Source organism: Notamacropus eugenii, chromosome 5 (genome assembly GCF_028372415.1).
Source record: "Notamacropus eugenii isolate mMacEug1 chromosome 5, mMacEug1.pri_v2, whole genome shotgun sequence".
Taxonomy (NCBI): Eukaryota; Metazoa; Chordata; class Mammalia; order Diprotodontia; family Macropodidae; genus Notamacropus; species Notamacropus eugenii.
Window position 1 is genome coordinate 425,765,984 of NC_092876.1, and position 17,799 is coordinate 425,783,782.

A 17,799-nucleotide genomic window follows, 5' to 3' on the forward strand; every position below is an offset into this window, starting at 1 on the left:
ATAAAACTAAGCAATATGTCTGCCTCAAGCCTTTTCTGATCCATTAGCTGCTATTCCCCAACAAAATTACTTTTTATTTTTTTATCCTGTTTACATTTATTTATGTTCCCCTCTACTTTATGAGATGGACTATTTCATTTTTTTCCTCTTTGTACCCAGCCCGTGTAATAAATGCTTCTTATGTTCATGAGTCATAATGAATTAAATCTATGACCAAGTGGAGTTTTGCTATGAACCTCAAAAAATACATGATGTCACTGGTGAGCATACCTTAGTAGGTGATTTCATGAGTTGCAACCAAAAAATATTAATTATCTGGTAGTCAACTTTCTGGTGTTGAACCTGTGTGAACTTGGTTAGGCTGATCATCAGATAGCAGGCTTCAGGAATTCATAGTCGTCAAAGGGACTTTTAAGATCCTTTAGGCAACCTATATCTGACTAAGAATCCCCTCTACATTTTCCCCCACAAATCATCATCCCACCTTTATTTGATAGCCTCTACCCAAAGGCAATACATCTACCTGCTGAGACAGCCCATTTCACACCAGGATAGCTCTGATGGTTAGAAGATTTTTGCTCCTGCAGTCTTAGATCTACCTTTCTGCAACTTCTACTCAGGGAACTTTGAGGCCAAACAGAAGAAATCTGATCCTTCTCCAAGAAATGGTCCTACTTGACCCCCTAACTTTTCTCCCAGCTAGGTATCTCCATGTCTTTATTCTAAACCTCAAAGCCTTTTATCATCCTTTTTACTCTCTTCTGAACACTCCTGCCCATTAATGCCATCCAAAAAAAAATGTGCTTAGAACATAGTGCAGCAGAACTATCATTTGCCATATTCTGAACACTATGCCACTCAAAATACAGCCCAAGATAGCAGTAGCTTTTCTATCTGTCAAGTTATTGTGTTGACTTAGGTTGTGTTTGTAATGAAATTCTCAGATTTTTTTAGGGTCCTATTGTTCAGTTTTTACATTGAAACCACTGTCTATCTATACCTCTTCAGTATGTTTCAAATGTGTCCAGTCTTTACCACACACATTGCCGTTACACTTGTGGAGTACCTCTCACGGGGACTTTTTAAAATAGCTTTCTAAGTCATCTCTCTGTGCCAGTCTCTCCCTTTCCCAAAACATGTTTGACTAGTTTGCTTTTCCCACTTAAAAAAATCTTCAAAGACTTTGGTTGTATGTAGGATAAAATAAAAATTCTCATTTTAGCCCCTCTGTGCAGTTTTATCACATGGGCATGTTGTGCCCATGCACATACTCCAGCTAGCTGATTTGAACATATAACTTCTGTAATTTTCTATTTTTATCCTCATTCCCATCTCTTGGGAATGCCAGCCATCTCACATACTTGGTTCATATTTCCTATGTGTCTTTTGGTAGTATGATATAGTAGATAGAGACTTGGAACCAGGAAGACCTGGATTCAGATTCGTCCTCTGACGTTAACACTCAGAACTTGAGCAAGTCATCTTCTCCAGTCTTTACTTTATTCAACTCTAAAATGTGGGGTGAAACACCCATCATATCTACCTCGAATGGGATTTGTGGTGAAGCTCAAATGAACCAATATATATAAAGTTGCTTTGAAACAGTATTTCTCTTGAAATTCATCTCCCTTCAAGGGCCTACTCAAGTACCATTACTTCCATCAGATCTCCCTAGATTAGTGATTTTTCACTCAGTATCTCCTCCTCTTCCATTGCATTCTGCTTCATCACAGTCATGCTTATTTGTGCAAATGTTTTTTCTAACCCCATCATTCTCACCTCGATGATAAGATCTTTAAGAATCAGAGTACTGTTGCTTTTCATCCTTATATCCCCAGTTTGTTTGCATATAATTTGCATATATATTTAGATTGAATATAAGTAAAAAGAATAATACATTCACAGTGGCTGATCCTATACCTAATGCCTTTACAGTTAGGTAGTCTTTGTCATTACTTATGGCATGACCCCCAAAAAAAACAAGGTAACCTTCATACCTCAGTGAAGTATCTGATCATGACTTTAGTGTAATATGTCAGTTTTTATGACCTGATTATGCCTTTGAGACAATTGGTTCTTATGTACCACCTTTTATTCTACAGGTAATTGATCATAAACTGTATAAAAGTCGTACAGAATTTGACAGTGAAATTGACAGTGTCCTTGAAGAGTTCTCCGTTGACCTAGTCTGTCTTGCAGGATTCATGAGAATTTTGTCTGGTCCTTTTGTCCAAAAATGGAATGGTAAGCAGCTTATTTATTCCACAACTATCAGCCAACCTGAAAGGTAGTCTTTGGTATTAGGTTTTTGTGCAGTCATTGTGATGGCATTTTGTTTCTGTGCAAAGTAATCTAAGCAACTTCTTAAGATTAGAATTTTTTTTTTATCAAAATCATTCACAGTTAACGTATGTCTATAGACCAGAGTGTGTTACTCATTTTCCCTTGGTCTGCTAAATATTAATGTCTTTTCTAAAATTAGGATAAGTTGAGGGGTTTGTTTTGTTTATATGCTCAGTGATAACTTCTTTTCTACCAAAAATCATAGAAATGTTTTGAAGTAGTAGGTTTGTCAGGCCTGTTTCTTTAGATTATGTGAGAAGGCTGAATTGAGACAAGTTTATAAGCTTATATTTTTGACACCAGTATTCTCATAATGATTAACGGCCTAGAAATCACGAAGTCCTGTAGCCTCCAAGGGGAGGGTGGGACAATATTGAGATTGTATTTTGTAATGACATTATAGACCTGAATGACTGGAAAGGAGAGCAATGCCTTCAACAAGTTCAAAAAAGTAGAGGGCTGACTGGAAAGATAATGAAGTCTGTTTTTGCCATGTTGAAACTGAGATTCCCATGAGACATCATATTTGAAATGACCAACGGACAGTTTGTCACACAGGACAATTTAAACCCAGAAGAATTAAATGATTTTCATAGAGCCATATAGCTAATTAATTGCAAAACAAAGACTAGAAGCCATATTTCTTTGCTTACCAGTTCACTGTACCTTCGTCATTGTGTTGCAACACAAAAAAACTACCTTTTTTTAAAGTTGGGGGAAATAGTAATTAAATATACATTCCCCATGTAGAAAATTTTACTTCTGATACCCCTCATTTTTATGTACTCCCTAAACATACACACAGCTTCCCAGTGATTTTCTACCATAGAAAGTTACCTTTCATTCTCGTTACATACCACTTTGCTCCAACTTTCAGCTTTTCACTAGTTGCCTATTGAACTTTTCAGCCAGGAGACTCTACTTCCACACCATTACATGTCCCACCCCTTCTCTTTACTCATAGAGTAAAACTCATAGTTGAAGCCCTTAGCACTTCTCACCTTGATGATTGCAATAGTGATCTATTTTCCCTCCCTCAAGTCTCTCTCCATGCCAATCCATCCTTCACACTTCTAACGGTGATTTTCCTTAATCACACATCTTTTCTTGCATTCCTGTTCTTTTTCCCCCTCCCCCTTCCCCACCTTTAGAATGAGCACAGGTTAAAGAGATTGTAAGGATTATTTCTTTAATTATATCCCTAGAGCCTAGCACAAATACCTGGGCCATAATAGGCACTTAATATTTATTGATTGATTCACTATGCCTCTTCTACTTGGTACTTGCATCCTTGAGGATGTTATCCCTTAACAGTCTTCACTATGACATCAACCCCAGAGGGATTAGAAAAGGGAAAAGGGGGAAAAAATCCCCTCCTCCTACCTTCACTGGATATACTTCATATCTGGCTTTTCTCCACAGTGCTGCTTGTGCCTTCTCTCATGCTTTCTGACTTCCTCAACAGGAAGAGAGGAATAGGCATTCTCTTTGTTCCCCATAACTTCCAGACCCCCACTATAATAATTATTCAACAGTCTAAAGTTTTCTCCATATATATAACTCTATCCAGATCCTGAAGGTAGTTTCCTATTGGACCTCAGGTCATTCTCCCTGCTTTCTTGAGTTTAGCATGTAGCCCACAGTGTTCCTTTCTACCTGTCTTTTCACTTGGAATGATTTCAGTATATCTGTTGATGTCCCCAAATATCCTGGGTCCCATTTAACTTCTTCAGCTTCTATATCTATACCTTCATTTTACCTCAGCCACACAGATGGTCACACCTTTCTAATCCTAACAATATCATCCTTAAGTATTCTATATTCCATGAGTCTGAACTCTAAAATTTTGACACTGACTCTTGATAGGATTTCTATTCAAGGTTTCTCCTTCTAAACCAATTCTTTATCCTCATTGCAACCTTTCTTCGTTGTATCCCTCCTCCTAGTCCAGGCCTATACAACGTGCAGCTCACCAAAGGATTTCAAATGGCCCTCCTAAAAATGGATGTAAAGCCAGCCTGCACAGCATACCGCCCATGGACCATATGGTATGCAGGCCTGGCCTTACTTCCTCCCTTTGAAACCTTGACCCTATAGTTAACCAGTTTTCCTATATTGTCTGCTTTCTTGAATTCCTTGTCACCCACAATTTATCTCCTATATATACCCTGCACTGTTGAAAGAAATCACCTAACTCCCAACTGGGTTGTCTACTACATTAGGTTTGTATTACCTCTTCACAGTGGGGCTGTAAATGCTGAATGGTAATTCTCCCTTTTCCCTAGTTGGCTTTCTATTCTCCTTCCCATGGTGCTAGTTCTAAATCTTATTGCTACACAAACCTCCTGTGCTACGCAGCCACAGCAGAGGACCTCACCTCTTACTTTTCCAAGGAAAAGTGAAGAGATCCATCTTGGGGTTGCCCCTCTCCCCGTCCCCATCCTTTTCTTTGTTCCAGGCTGGAGCAGAAAGATGACCTTTCTTGTCAGTGTGGTAAATGCCACTCCTTGTGCATTCTCTCAGTGCTTGCTTTTTGATTATCTTCCCATCTCCAATCGCAACTATCTCCTTGTTTGCCAATTCCTGCTGCAAACAAACATGCCTGGGTCTTTCCATCCTTTAAAATCACATGGACCTGCCATTCCATGAAGCAGTCATCCTAGAGCTCTTTTATAAGTAACCTCCCAGAAAAAGCCTGCCAATCAATTCTCAGTCTGGTTTTCAGCCTCATCACTCAATTAAAACTGCTCCATCCAAAGTCACACGTTATCTCTTAATTGCTAAGTGTGATGTCAACTCTTGCCCTTCTTGACCTCTGCAGTTTTTGATAGTGTTTTCTTCTATATAACTACTCGTAAAGTTAACCCATGCTGGATCTTTATCTATATCCTTCCCCCCACCACCTCACTAAATTCTCTCTTCATCTCCTCATTTCTTTTAATTGTCCTCTTTGCAGGGACTCCTAAATCTGCATGTCCAGCCCTATTCTCTCTCTCAAGCTCTAGGCCCACAGTAATACTTGCTTGAATATCTCCTACTAAATATCCCTTAAACATCTCAAAATTATTGTGTTCCAAATAGAAGTAAATATCTTTGAACCTACAACTTTTCATCTTCCTTCAAACTTCCCTATTTTTGTTGAAACCCCTCCCCTCATCCCTACTGTCCCAATCACTCAGTCATCCTGGACTTCCCCTTCTCATATCTAATCATTTGTCAAGTCTTGCCACTTGTACTGCCATAACCTCTTTTGCATTTCTTCCATTCTTAGCACACCCCTCTAAATCCAGGCTCGCATCACCCCTTAGCTTCCCAATCCATATTCTTGCTCCTAGTCTCTCCGCTTGCCAAACCATCTTCCACCCTGATGCCAAAATAATATTCTTAAAGGATGTTTCACCCATGTTATTCGACTGTTCAAGAATCTCCTGTAGTTTTCCTCTTGCCCTAGGATAAATTATAAACTCCACAGCTTGAAATTTATAGTCTTACTCTATGTAAATCTACATTTCTAGGCTTATTTCATATTGTCCCATCATGTACTCAATGTTACAGCCAAACTGGCCTACTTACCATTCCTTGAACTCGGCAGTTCATCCACCCACCTACCCAACACTTCCATATCTTTACACAGGCTCTCATCTCTGCCCACCTAGGTAGCTAGGGGGGGCAGTGGATAGAGCTCTGCTCTTGAAGTCAGGCAGACTTCATATGGAGCCTCAGGTACATACTAGCTGTGTGACCCTGGATAAGTCACTTAATCTCTGTATTCTTCAGTTTCCTGTAAAATGAGGATAATAATAGTATCTACCTCGCAAGATTTTTGTGAGGATTGAATGAAATAATATTTGAAAAGTACTTAGTATAATACCTGACACATACTTGGTAAATGCTTATTTTCTGTTCCCCCTCTTCCTCTTAAAATACCTAGCATCCTTCAAGGATCAGCTCTTTTGTAGCCTCATGTGGGGAGCCTCTTCTGAATTCCCAGTCTTATTTCTCTCCTCAAATAGAAAGAGAGTGTGGGTGTGTGTAATAAACACTTGTTTACATGTTGCAGTTCCTCCTCTATAGGAGTACAAGTTCCTTGATTGTTGGAATTTGTTCGGTGACTCAAAGCTATAGCACTATTAACATTAGATCTGTACAATACTCAAGTTATAATATGTATTAAATAGGTCCTTAGCAAAAGATGTAACTAATATAAAATCATCCTACACCTGATCTGACAGTAGTACAGTGTGGGAGCATAGGAGGTCTAAATTCTAACCACAGTTTTTTGTCTTCTTTTAATTTCTAGGTAAAATACTCAACATCCACCCATCATTGCTCCCTTCTTTTAAGGGTTCGAATGCCCATGAGCAGGTTCTTGAAGCTGGAGTGAGAATCACTGGCTGTACAGTACACTTTGTGGCTGTAAGTCTCTTTTCTAAAAAATGAACTCCTTTAAGCTTCTGTAGATAATATGTATTGGCTAAGTTAGCTTTGGATATATTGAAAGCATTTTTTCTTTTTGCAGGAACAAGTGGATTCTGGACAAATTATTGTTCAAGAGGCTGTCCCGGTAATGAGAGGTGACACTGTTGCAACTTTATCAGAAAGAGTAAAAATAGCAGAGCATAAAGCATTTCCTGCTGCTTTACAGATGGTGGCTAGTGGTGCAGTAAAACTTGGAGAAAATGGAAAGATTTGCTGGAGTAAAGAGGAATAAAACACCATAAATTTAGGGTGAAAGAATTTGTATTTATCTGTCAAGTGTGGTCATTTGTATTATCTGTCATGTATGCAAAATACTAGCTAACAGAGGAACAACCATTAGACCCCTGTTTGTTTAAAAAAAAAACTCTTCCTTACTAACAGACTTCCTCGTAAGATTAATTATCACCTATATGTACAAAAATATTAATAGCAGCTCTTTTTGTGGTGACAAAGAATTGGAAATTGAGGGGATACCCATCCACTGGGGAATAGCTGAACAAGTTGTGCTGTAAGAGCAGGATGGTTTCAGAAAATCCTGGGAAGATTTATAATATGGACTGATGTAAAGTGAAGTGAGCAAAAGCCAGGAGAACACTGTCCATAGTAACAACAATATTGTACAGGTATGAATGACTTAAACATTCTGATCTAAGACAATTCTGAAGTATACAGGATGAAAAATGGTGTCCACTTCCAGAGAAAGAACTAGTGGAGACTAAAGTTGAAGCATACTTTTTTTACTTTTCTGTTTTTCTTGGTTTTTAGTCTATTTTCTTTTGCAAGATGGCTAATAGAGAAATGTTTTGCAGTACTTCATATGTATAATTGAAATCAAATTGCTTGCCTCCTCAAGGGAAAGAGAAAATTTGTAACTCAAAATTTTTTAATGATTGTTAAAAAAAAAATTTTATTACATGTGATGGGGAAATATTTAACAACATTAATAAAAATATTTAAAAAGAAAATGAAAACAATAAAAAGTAAAATATTACTATATCATAAAGACTAGTGTGTTGCTGAGAAACCTGCCTTCTTTCCACCTAATACTTAAATATATTTAAACTTAAATATATAAATAACCCTGTCTTACATCTCTCATGATTGTCCAAGCTTTAACTAGGGGGTTGTCTTTTCATTCCTGGTGAGACAAAGTGTCAAAATTCCTCCATCAAACAGGACTTTACCATGGCCCCTTACTTCTTTGTCTTTCATCTTCTGTCCCTCTAAGCTTTATCACTTGTCATTCTTTAAATATTTCCTTTATTCAGCAAACTAGACAGGTTAATGTGTTCATTTAAATTGCAGTTCTTCCTCAAACTGTATGTGTACTGCTTTAAATTTCTGCCTCATTAACTTCTCCCTCTTTATTCTTTATTTTGGAGGTTATAATCATTCTTAGGTAACTCCCAGTTTCAGAAGGAAACTTTAAGCTTCTTGTGTCCCACTAAACAGTAGCATACAACTTTCTGACATCTATTTTGACATCATAATTATCCAAAAGACTGTAAAACCAGTAAATTGTCTTCTCCAGACCAAACCCAGGTTTTGACTCCTATAAACAGCATTTTTTCAGAGCTTTAAAGTTTACCAAGTGCATTACATTTTGTTACCTAGGTGCTTTTATTCTTTTTACAGATAAGAAAACAGACTAAGAGAGGTTAAGTGACTTAACCAGGGTCATACTAGGTGTGTTTGTGTATAAGGCACTAAACTCGTGTCTTCCTGACTCAAGTCCCGCTCTCTATGCACTGTGCCAGCTTTATACACGTACACTTGTGCACATGCACTACACAGACCTATGTGTGTGTATAATATCTCCCGAAAGTCTCAGTGCAGTTCTAGGCTATTAAAAAGCTAGCTTCCAAGCTTAATAGTTTAGAACAGAAGTTCCTAAATTTATTTGACCTACTGCCCCCTTTTCAAAAAAAAAAATATTACTCAGTGCCCCCCCCAATCTTTAACAGTTTTATTTTTTAATTTGCATCATTTCCAAAAAACAATTTTTTAAATAATTGGATAATAAATGGTTGTTTTTAATTTTAATTAAATATTAAATTTAATAATTTATGGTAAATTTGTGGGGTTTTTCCAGCATTGAGATTTTGATGATGCAATACTGCATCATGTAACATATATGTTGTAAACAAGTCATTACATGCACATATTCTAGCCCATGCATGCTGGACATTCCCACAATGTGCCACATGCTGGCCTGCCAGCACTTGCTTGTTAAGACCTGTAAGCAGACTGGATCACTGACTGGTTATAACTTGCATTTTGTGTGTTTATTTGGAAAATAATGTAATCACTATGACTTTAACTGTTACAAAACAGATGAAATATGTATGAATGATTTTTCAAAATTTTCTTGTGCTTCCACTGCCCCCTTATTTTTATTCAACACCCCCCAGTTGTACCAAAGGGTACCACCCACCCACCCTATCCCCAACCATCATTCAGTACCCCTTAGTGGGCTATATCACCCACTTTGAGAACCTCTGCTAAGACTTCTGTGGGACTCTATTTGTGGACTTTTGTACTACCTGAAATTAAAAGATTACTATCTACTCCTACCTAAGGCAACAGTGATTTTTGGGAAAGTTCATAACTCTCAGGGCAAGACCTTGTGAGTCTGTTACAGTATTTTTCTGTGTACAACCTACAGAACATTTAAACTATTGCATGCTTGGAGTCCACTAACTGAGTAGTTCTCAATTTAAACCAAAGGAAAACTTATTCTCATTCCATAGAATGTGACTGAACAACAAAGCTGGAAAAGGAATCAGGTATGTGAGCTCAAATTATTGTTGATAATGATCTTTTCCTAATTTGTTACACCAAAAGGCAAGAGTGTGATAATTGGATAGAACAAAACATTTTCAGTACATGCAGAGATCCCCCAGAATGTAGCTTGAGTTTAAAAATATTTTATTTGTGGGTTTGGGGATTTTTTTTTTAATAAGACATAAAAATTTTGCAGACTGGCCAAGATGACCATCTAAACAAGAGGCAGACCACCCAGCTTTCAGATACCTACTTCTACAAAAAAGCTTGAAATACATAACAGATAAAATAATCAAGAAATGTAATGAGAAACTGCGGTGATTTCCTCCACCCCAGAACTGCACAGAAAGTCAGCCAAAAGCCCATAACTAATAAGAAAGGGAGTCACCAACAAAGACAGTGTCAGCCTAGTTGACTAAGCTGGTAGACTTAGTATAACCAGAGCCATGGTATACTGCAAGGGTTTGAGTCTGGATGCAGCAAGAGCAGATGGCTCCCTTCAGAAGGCCCCCAAATGGACACCTTGGAAGCCCTGGGGAAATGGCAATAACCTATGTAGCTTGGCAGCACTCAGACCTGAACACTCCAAGCCCTGGGGTCTCAAGATTATTAGCACTCACTCTTGAGATGCCATGGAGGTCCCTATACTCTGAACCTCAGAGATCCCAGGGAACCTAACCCCAGGAGGAGAAGATCCGTTCAGGAACACAGATGGACCCAGGTCAAGACCATATATGAAATGTGTGAGAAAACAAAAGATCTGATCTTCCAAGCGCAGGCCTCCCTGTCTTAAATCTAATTCACTTGCATGCCATGGCATAGTGTCATGGTCCTCTTTGAGAACTAAGGATAAATATCTCTGAGTAGAAAGTAGGAGCCTAGGAGCTGCCTCTTTTCTTTTCCTTCTTTCTTCCCATTCCTTCTGTCCACATAGGGTATCATACATTTATTTACCTGCTGGCACTCAGCCCAAAGGAATGTAAATTTTGACCCCTGAAACCTTTTTTTCTTAAGGACCATGCCTTAGATCCAAATCATTGTGGCTTCTCATTGTTTAACCAACAATAGGTCTCAGGCCAAGCCCCACTTGGTCATCCTCTGGACCGACTGGTTCAGAGTGAATGTAAATAGCAGTTGTTTCTGTTTGGCCAGAACCCTGAGGTTCTTCTCTCAGACTGATTTTTTTTTTTTGACTAGTTAAAGAGGCCATTTTCTGCCTCGTCTCTTACTAGCCTTAACCTTTGAATGGGTGTTACCTCTGTCAGACTGACACCTGGGACCGACCTTAACTTTAAAAGGCCAACGTCTCCTGCTGCATCCGGGGCCATCTCCAGTCTTCCTGATCTATATCTCACCACTGGACCCAGGTGGCTTGGGAAGATAAAGTGAGGCTGGTGACTTTGCACAGACCCCCCTCACTTAAATCCAGTTTACTGGAATGTCATGGTATCACCTCCCTGATGTCATGGTCCTCTTCAAGAAAGGACAAAACAATATCTATTTATTAAGCAGTGCACGGCAATTGCTTAACAAAGCAGGACCAGGTTCCTTCTTTAGCTTAGAACTGGATCCTGACTACAGGAGAAACAAACTTTTGTGTATTAAAAACAATCAAATAAGAAAAGTTAATGTTCCCAGTGCTCTTACACCTTACCCTTGTTGACCTGAAAACTTTGTTAAGAAAAGGCAACATGGCTAAATGCATACATTTTATGATTTAATTAATTAATTGATCAATTCCCCATAAAGAAAACAGTTACATAATGCATTATGGAGCCAGAAATGTTCTGGCTACCCAGTGCAGAAATCTTCTGGCTTATATACATTTTGCCGTGAGAAAGGAACTCTCCTAGTTGAACAAATCATAAATTCAGTAAGACAGGACAATTAACAAAGCAATGTCAGTCAAGTCTTGAGATTCCAAGCTGGGTAAACATATGTCCCAGGTGGTAAGGAAATCCCACCACTAGTAAGTGGCAGGCTTCCTGCCCCAAACAGATAACTGATGCAGGAAAGGGCAAACAATGTTCAATAGAAATTATGACCTAAGATGTCTATATTTTCTTTACCATTATTCAAGATATGTCATAACATAGTATGTGTCTATAGATAATAAGATACAAAGGAAAGACCCATTATTCAAGATATGTCATAGGTTAAAGGTCTCCAAGGAATGCAGAGTCAGCTTTGGCTGGCTTTTGCTGACATAGGAAGAGGCATTCTCTGAGTTTGTTTCAGAGAGAACAAAGAGATTATTCCAAAATTTTATATTAAACATTATCATTCCCTCCTTTTGGTCAAAGGCAAGCCGAAGGCTTCGCCTGTAGACCAACAAAGATATGATAAAAACCTCTAAATAACCAGTAGTGTGAGAGTTTACTCTTCATGCAAGTCTGGTCCAGGCTCTTGGGAAAGTTGTCTATGTCTGATGGCATCTTCTTCAGGCCTCTTCAAAACTGGAGGGCATGATCCACTCAGGAGCAGGAGCAATGGAGGTGACAGATGGATCCAAGAGTTTATGCAAAAAACTTGACAGAGTCTCCCAGAAAACATATGATTTGATAGTTGACATGAAACAATACAACATAGTTAACATGGCTAAAAGCACTTAGCAATAGTTTAGTTTCCCAGCCACGCAGGGCTAGGCTCAAACAACACACTGAAGTTTTTGTTTGTTTGTTTGTTTGTTTTTTGTTTTTTTTTCCAGTTCACAAAATTGCATTTTTACATTAAGTCAGTTACAATTAAACTTAGATGGCTCACAATAGGCTTGTTTTGAAAAAGGGAGATTTACATGTCACCAATATAAACAAGAAAATTAAACATGAACCACACAAATCAATACAATTATTTCAAAGTTAATTAACATCAAGTTCCTTGTATCCCAGTAATCCATTCTTAATTTCATTTAAACAAAACTTTGAATCCCATATTTCTCATGTAGTTATCTGATACCTAGATATCTTTTCTTTGACAATAGGTTTTATTCTTGGGACAGTTCAAAAAGAAAATTCTGCCTTTCTGGTTCAAATCTAGAAGTTCCCAGATACTTCTGACAACATAAATTAGTACAGTTACTTAAAATTTGTTCTCCATTTTTTTTTTTTTTTGAAATTTCAGAAAATTTCAGGTTCACATTATTTGCTGTTTCTATCTTTTCCTAAATCTTGTACCTGGAATAAGAATCTTTTAAAATGTGAGAGTTCAACCATAAAATGAACTCACCTGCCCTTTAAATTATTGGACAGGTACTTTAACAGACAAGAAATAAATTACCACTATCTTATACAATCTTGTGCAAAAATCCAGATTTGAGATCTTATTATCAAAAGCATGATAAATTTTAGAAGCCAATCATATACTCCTGTATATAATTCTTAGAGGAATCAGACTGATCCTGTTGTTTTTCCTCAAAATTTGCTACTCTAATTAGACATCTATCACATTACATCTTTGTCTTATTACCTGATCTAATCATTTCCTTGATGTTATGTCTATATTATATTTATTTATTTGGCCAGGAATATAGGTTAAAGTTGTAAGCTATTCATTCCTGCATCCCATTATAGTAACTCAGAGATGCTCCAATTTCCATTTATTATTTGATAGACTTAGTATTGTACTTACAGAACTTCTTGATTATAAAGATTTACTATAAAAGAGAAAGAGGGACAATGTTAACAGAAGGAAAGGATCTCCTTAGTTCTGGTTGATTCCAGGAATAAGCCATTATTTGACATGTGAGGTCACCAGGTGCTGAAAGCAGGGCTTCAGAGTTAATCAGGTGGGAAATTTCCTTTTTCAGAAAGGAAATAGCACATTTGGGAAATAGAGTTAGGAAGATCCTACCTAGGCCGTGTCCAAGGTCGTCTTCAAAACCTTTCCAAGCATCCACCATTAGCCTGCAGCACATGTCAATTAGCTTTATGATAACTTAGACAAGTATTCCTGTAATCAGAACTTCAAACAATAGTAAATTGCAGTCCCAGTCTTATATAGCAAATCAATATTGGCTGGTATCCTTCAGATAAAATACTTCCTCACTCTTTAAACTATCTGAAACTGACACAAAAGTATCCAGAGCAACTATCTAGGAGCAAGAGGGGTTTGGATACCCCATATTTATTCCCAAATCTTATCTACCTTTCATAGTTTCAAACAGAACTTAATTTATCTTTCCAAGTCTCTCAATCCTATTATCCAGATTATTCCATTTGCTTTTGCAATTTAACCATAAGACAAGATAGCTCCTAAGTTATTACTTTTTTACTAGCATAACTGTACTGGAATCCTATTCCAGCTTAAACAAAGCAAAGAAGTTAATGACTAAACTTCTAAATTGATGGAATTGTCTTTGTTTCACAAGTTGTTATTCTTCCCTAATTATACTCACTCTGGAAGAATGAGATACTTCAGGAATTAAGTCCTTTACATAATAAATTCAAACACAAACTTTAACTCTAATTTAGGCCATAGAATGACTACATATTCAGATCAAAACAGCTTAATTTAACAGTATATTATTTTGAAACTTTAGTAGGCCTTCTAAGAATCACACATGATTTTTCAAAACATTTCTTCTAAAAGTATTTCTCTTCTTTAAAAACAGTTTAAAATTTATTCTAATGTTCACTAAACTCTTATGAAGAAAACTAGTTGGAAACTTTTAAAATGCTTGATATCTCTTTCTCTTTTTTTTCTTAAGCAAAAATAAATCTTTAAAACTGGAATTCATTAAAGCTGAGTTGTTACAAAAATGTTCTTAAGTAATATGAATTTCCAAAGTATTATAACAAACTGAATTCTTAATTACTGCAGTATTCTTAGATATAAGAGACTGACTCACAGAAAAACACTGTTGCTTTTAAAATCCTTTTAAACAATGGGAACATCTTAAGGTGAGTCTTAAGTAGTTTACATAAATTTCTGCATATGTTTTAATTTCAGATAAAAATAATATTAGATTTTCCAGTACGATTATACAAAAGGCTCACATATTTTGCTGGTCACTTGTTATTGACCATAGAAATTTGCTATAGAAGGAAAAAGCAGGGACATATGACATACCAAATATGACAGGTTAAAACATCCTTTACTCTGTTTGAATTCAGATAAGAGTGAAATTCTCCAATCATGCAGTATCTGTTTCATAGCCAGACTCAGGAATAGACAGGTGAGAAACATTCCTTTTTTTTTTTTAAAGGAACACAATAGGGAAACTGAGCCAGGGGGAACCCATCCTAGATTGAATTTAGAATTGTCCCCTCAGTGTTTAGTCAGATGAGAAATATTCCTTTGTGGCATGTGTCTCAGATACTGATTTAATGCAGACAGCTATACCCAAATTCAAACTCAAAACAAAAATAGTTGTCGTCCCAAATGCCTTTTACCTTAAACAGCAAGTTTCACTAATCACAACTTAAGTCAGATAACAGTTATTTCCACTCTCTTGGAGTTACAATAGACAATAAAGATTTACCAGGACACACACACACGTAAGGGATTCCATTTAACATCTTTCCTTCTCAGATTTAAAACTTGTCCTGATGTAAAAGCCAATTATTAAAAATTCTCTCTATTATAACTTCTGCACAAGTAATATTCATTGTTTAGAATTTGCATTAACCAACCAAATTCCTTTACTAGGACTGATGATCTTACCCACAGAAATGAGAGGACTGTTCTGAATGAACAGAAGGAATTGAAATAAAGTTTTCACTCCATTCCCTCCTTTCCATACACAGGAATCACTTAACAATTTTATATTTCAGTATTAAAACAGTAATCCCAAATAACTGAGTTAACAATCCTACAACTTCACAGAAGATAGCCAAATTCTTTAGCTTTAACTTTTTTAACAGACAAGGGTGAAAATACCTGGTTTTCTAAATGGTAATTACAAAACATTATAAGACAAAGTTAGCAGGACTGATAAAGTAACATAACTGATGTTACACAATTTTCCCAACATCTTTTAATTTCAACAAAATTCATATTAAAAATTGTTCTAACACTATTTCTAGATTACAGTGGTCACTCAATTTTCACAATCTAAGAGAAATTCAGAAATACAATCCTAGAAATAGTTTTAACACAACAATAACTGCAGATGGTATAATTTGCATTTCCAGAAATTATTGATCTTATTACTTTTAGCAATTAAAACCACTTCAGAGGTAACAATTACATTAGAGAGATAATAATGTTGTATGTAACATATACCAGTTATTACATTAAGCATTTTACAATCATTTTGTCATTTTGATCCCATAAAAACAAGCACAATTATTTTTACAAATCAGAAAAATGGGTCAGAGATAAAATACTTTTTTTGCAACTGGAACAAAGAAGTGAAGCTTACCACGAGCAGAGAAACTGATGTCCCAGTGGTGACTTTCGCAGGCAGAGTTTAGAGAATGCTCGCTACAGACCTGATTCTTCCACGTTTACCAATCCCCCCCCAAGCAGCAGAATTTCTGCTAAAATGATTTTCCCTAAGATGATCTAACTTTCCATTGTAATTCCAGGTTGGCCAGACCAGAATGACAAGGAAAAGTCTCAAAGTTTTGTTTGTTAATTTATTTCCCTAGCTGCAGCCCTTGAAGTCTGGCTGCTTGCGTTTAAATCTTACAAGATAACACACTCATTCACAGCACACATGATACAGACACGGACATACACCAACAGACAAACTGACAACAGGACAAATACAAATGTAGCTCACAAAAAAACAACCCAGAGAGAGAAAGCAATTAGAAGCTTGCTAGAAATCCCCATCATGAATTGGCTATTATCATTCTGAGGAAAGGCTTTGCAAGAATCCAAGGTCTGATAATAAAGGGGAATCCTGCAGCCTTTGCTCAGAGCACCCCTGCGGTCTTTGGAGGGGTGGGGAGCCTTGGTGCCCCAAAGTTTCTGAATGTCTTAAAGGAACAGGCCCCATGGGAATAGGTTCAGGCCTTTAATTCTTAGGTGGATTGTAACTGTCCTCTTCAGGACCAGAGCCCTTATGGGAAAGCGGGGAGGGGGAATGGGGAGGAGGGAGGCAACAGAGGCTTGAACAGAAGCTGCCTTCCTCAGGTCCAAGGTAGGGGAAGGCAAGGGGGAAAGATTGCATCTAGGTGCCATCAGTTTCCCCAGATCAGAGGCCTTCAAGGGGAAGGGGAGGAAGGGGGCAAGGAATAGGACGGAGGGAGTGAAGGGAAGGACAGACTGGAGCCCCTGAAGAAGAAAAGATTTTTTTTTTTTTTTTTTGCCAGGATATGGCTAGGTGCTGAAGCAGCTCCCAGCCCTACAGGGAAGAGGCTACCTGTCTTTTGTTCTCGCTCAGGCAAGTCAGAAAGCCCAAGATGAAACATTCTCGCTGCTGGCTAGTTGTTTTGTTGGCCTTTCTTAATTTGGTTGTAAGATAAAATAACTTTGACCGGTCCAAAAGAGCCCTGTGGTGGCCAACGTAATTTAGGGCTATCTTTAGTTGATTGACACTAGTGCTAGCAATACCTGTACTAAGTTTCCTGAGATCGATCGCCAGAGGAGACCTAAGTAATACAGAGCGATTTAACGCGACTTGGTCTCCGGTCCCCAGAGTTTCCTTTAAAGGGAATTTAAAGTGAGAGTTCTTTGGAAGCTGGGAATGGAAGGACTTACCCCGACCCCGTCAAGGCCCAGGACTCTAGGAAAAATAGTTCCTATTGGCGCCGGAGTCCTGGCGTTGGCGAGATGAGGCAAGGTCCGTTCGGTTCCACAGTTCCAATCCACGTTTGGGCGCCATAACTGTTGACCTGAAAACTTTGTTAAGAAAAGGCAACATGGCTAAATGCATACATTTTATGATTTAATTAATTAATTGATCAATTCCCCATAAAGAAAACAGTTACATAATGCATTATGGAGCCAGAAATGTTCTGGCTACCCAGTGCAGAAATCTTCTGGCTTATATACATTTTGCCGTGAGAAAGGAACTCTCCTAGTTGAACAAATCATAAATTCAGTAAGACAGGACAATTAACAAAGCAATGTCAGTCAAGTCTTGAGATTCCAAGCTGGGTAAACATATGTCCCAGGTGGTAAGGAAATCCCACCACTAGTAAGTGGCAGGCTTCCTGCCCCAAACAGATAACTGATGCAGGAAAGGGCAAACAATGTTCAATAGAAATTATGACCTAAGATGTCTATATTTTCTTTACCATTATT

The 17,799-nt window shown here is 37.6% G+C and overlaps 1 protein-coding gene across 4 annotated transcripts in view; it reads left to right on the forward strand.

Annotated features, from left to right (window-relative positions):
* Positions 1–7,825, forward strand: part of GART (phosphoribosylglycinamide formyltransferase, phosphoribosylglycinamide synthetase, phosphoribosylaminoimidazole synthetase) — a 44,266-nt gene extending 36,441 nt beyond the window's left edge. For all 4 annotated transcript variants that reach the window (XM_072616856.1, XM_072616859.1, XM_072616857.1 and 1 more), the window contains exons 20-22: positions 2,103–2,244; positions 6,644–6,759; positions 6,863–7,825. In XM_072616856.1, coding sequence (XP_072472957.1) covers positions 2,103–2,244; positions 6,644–6,759; positions 6,863–7,054 — 450 coding nt within the window. In that variant the 3' untranslated portion in view covers positions 7,055–7,825. The remainder of the gene's footprint in view (positions 1–2,102; positions 2,245–6,643; positions 6,760–6,862) is intronic.
* The last annotated feature ends 9,974 nt before the right edge of the window (positions 7,826–17,799 follow it).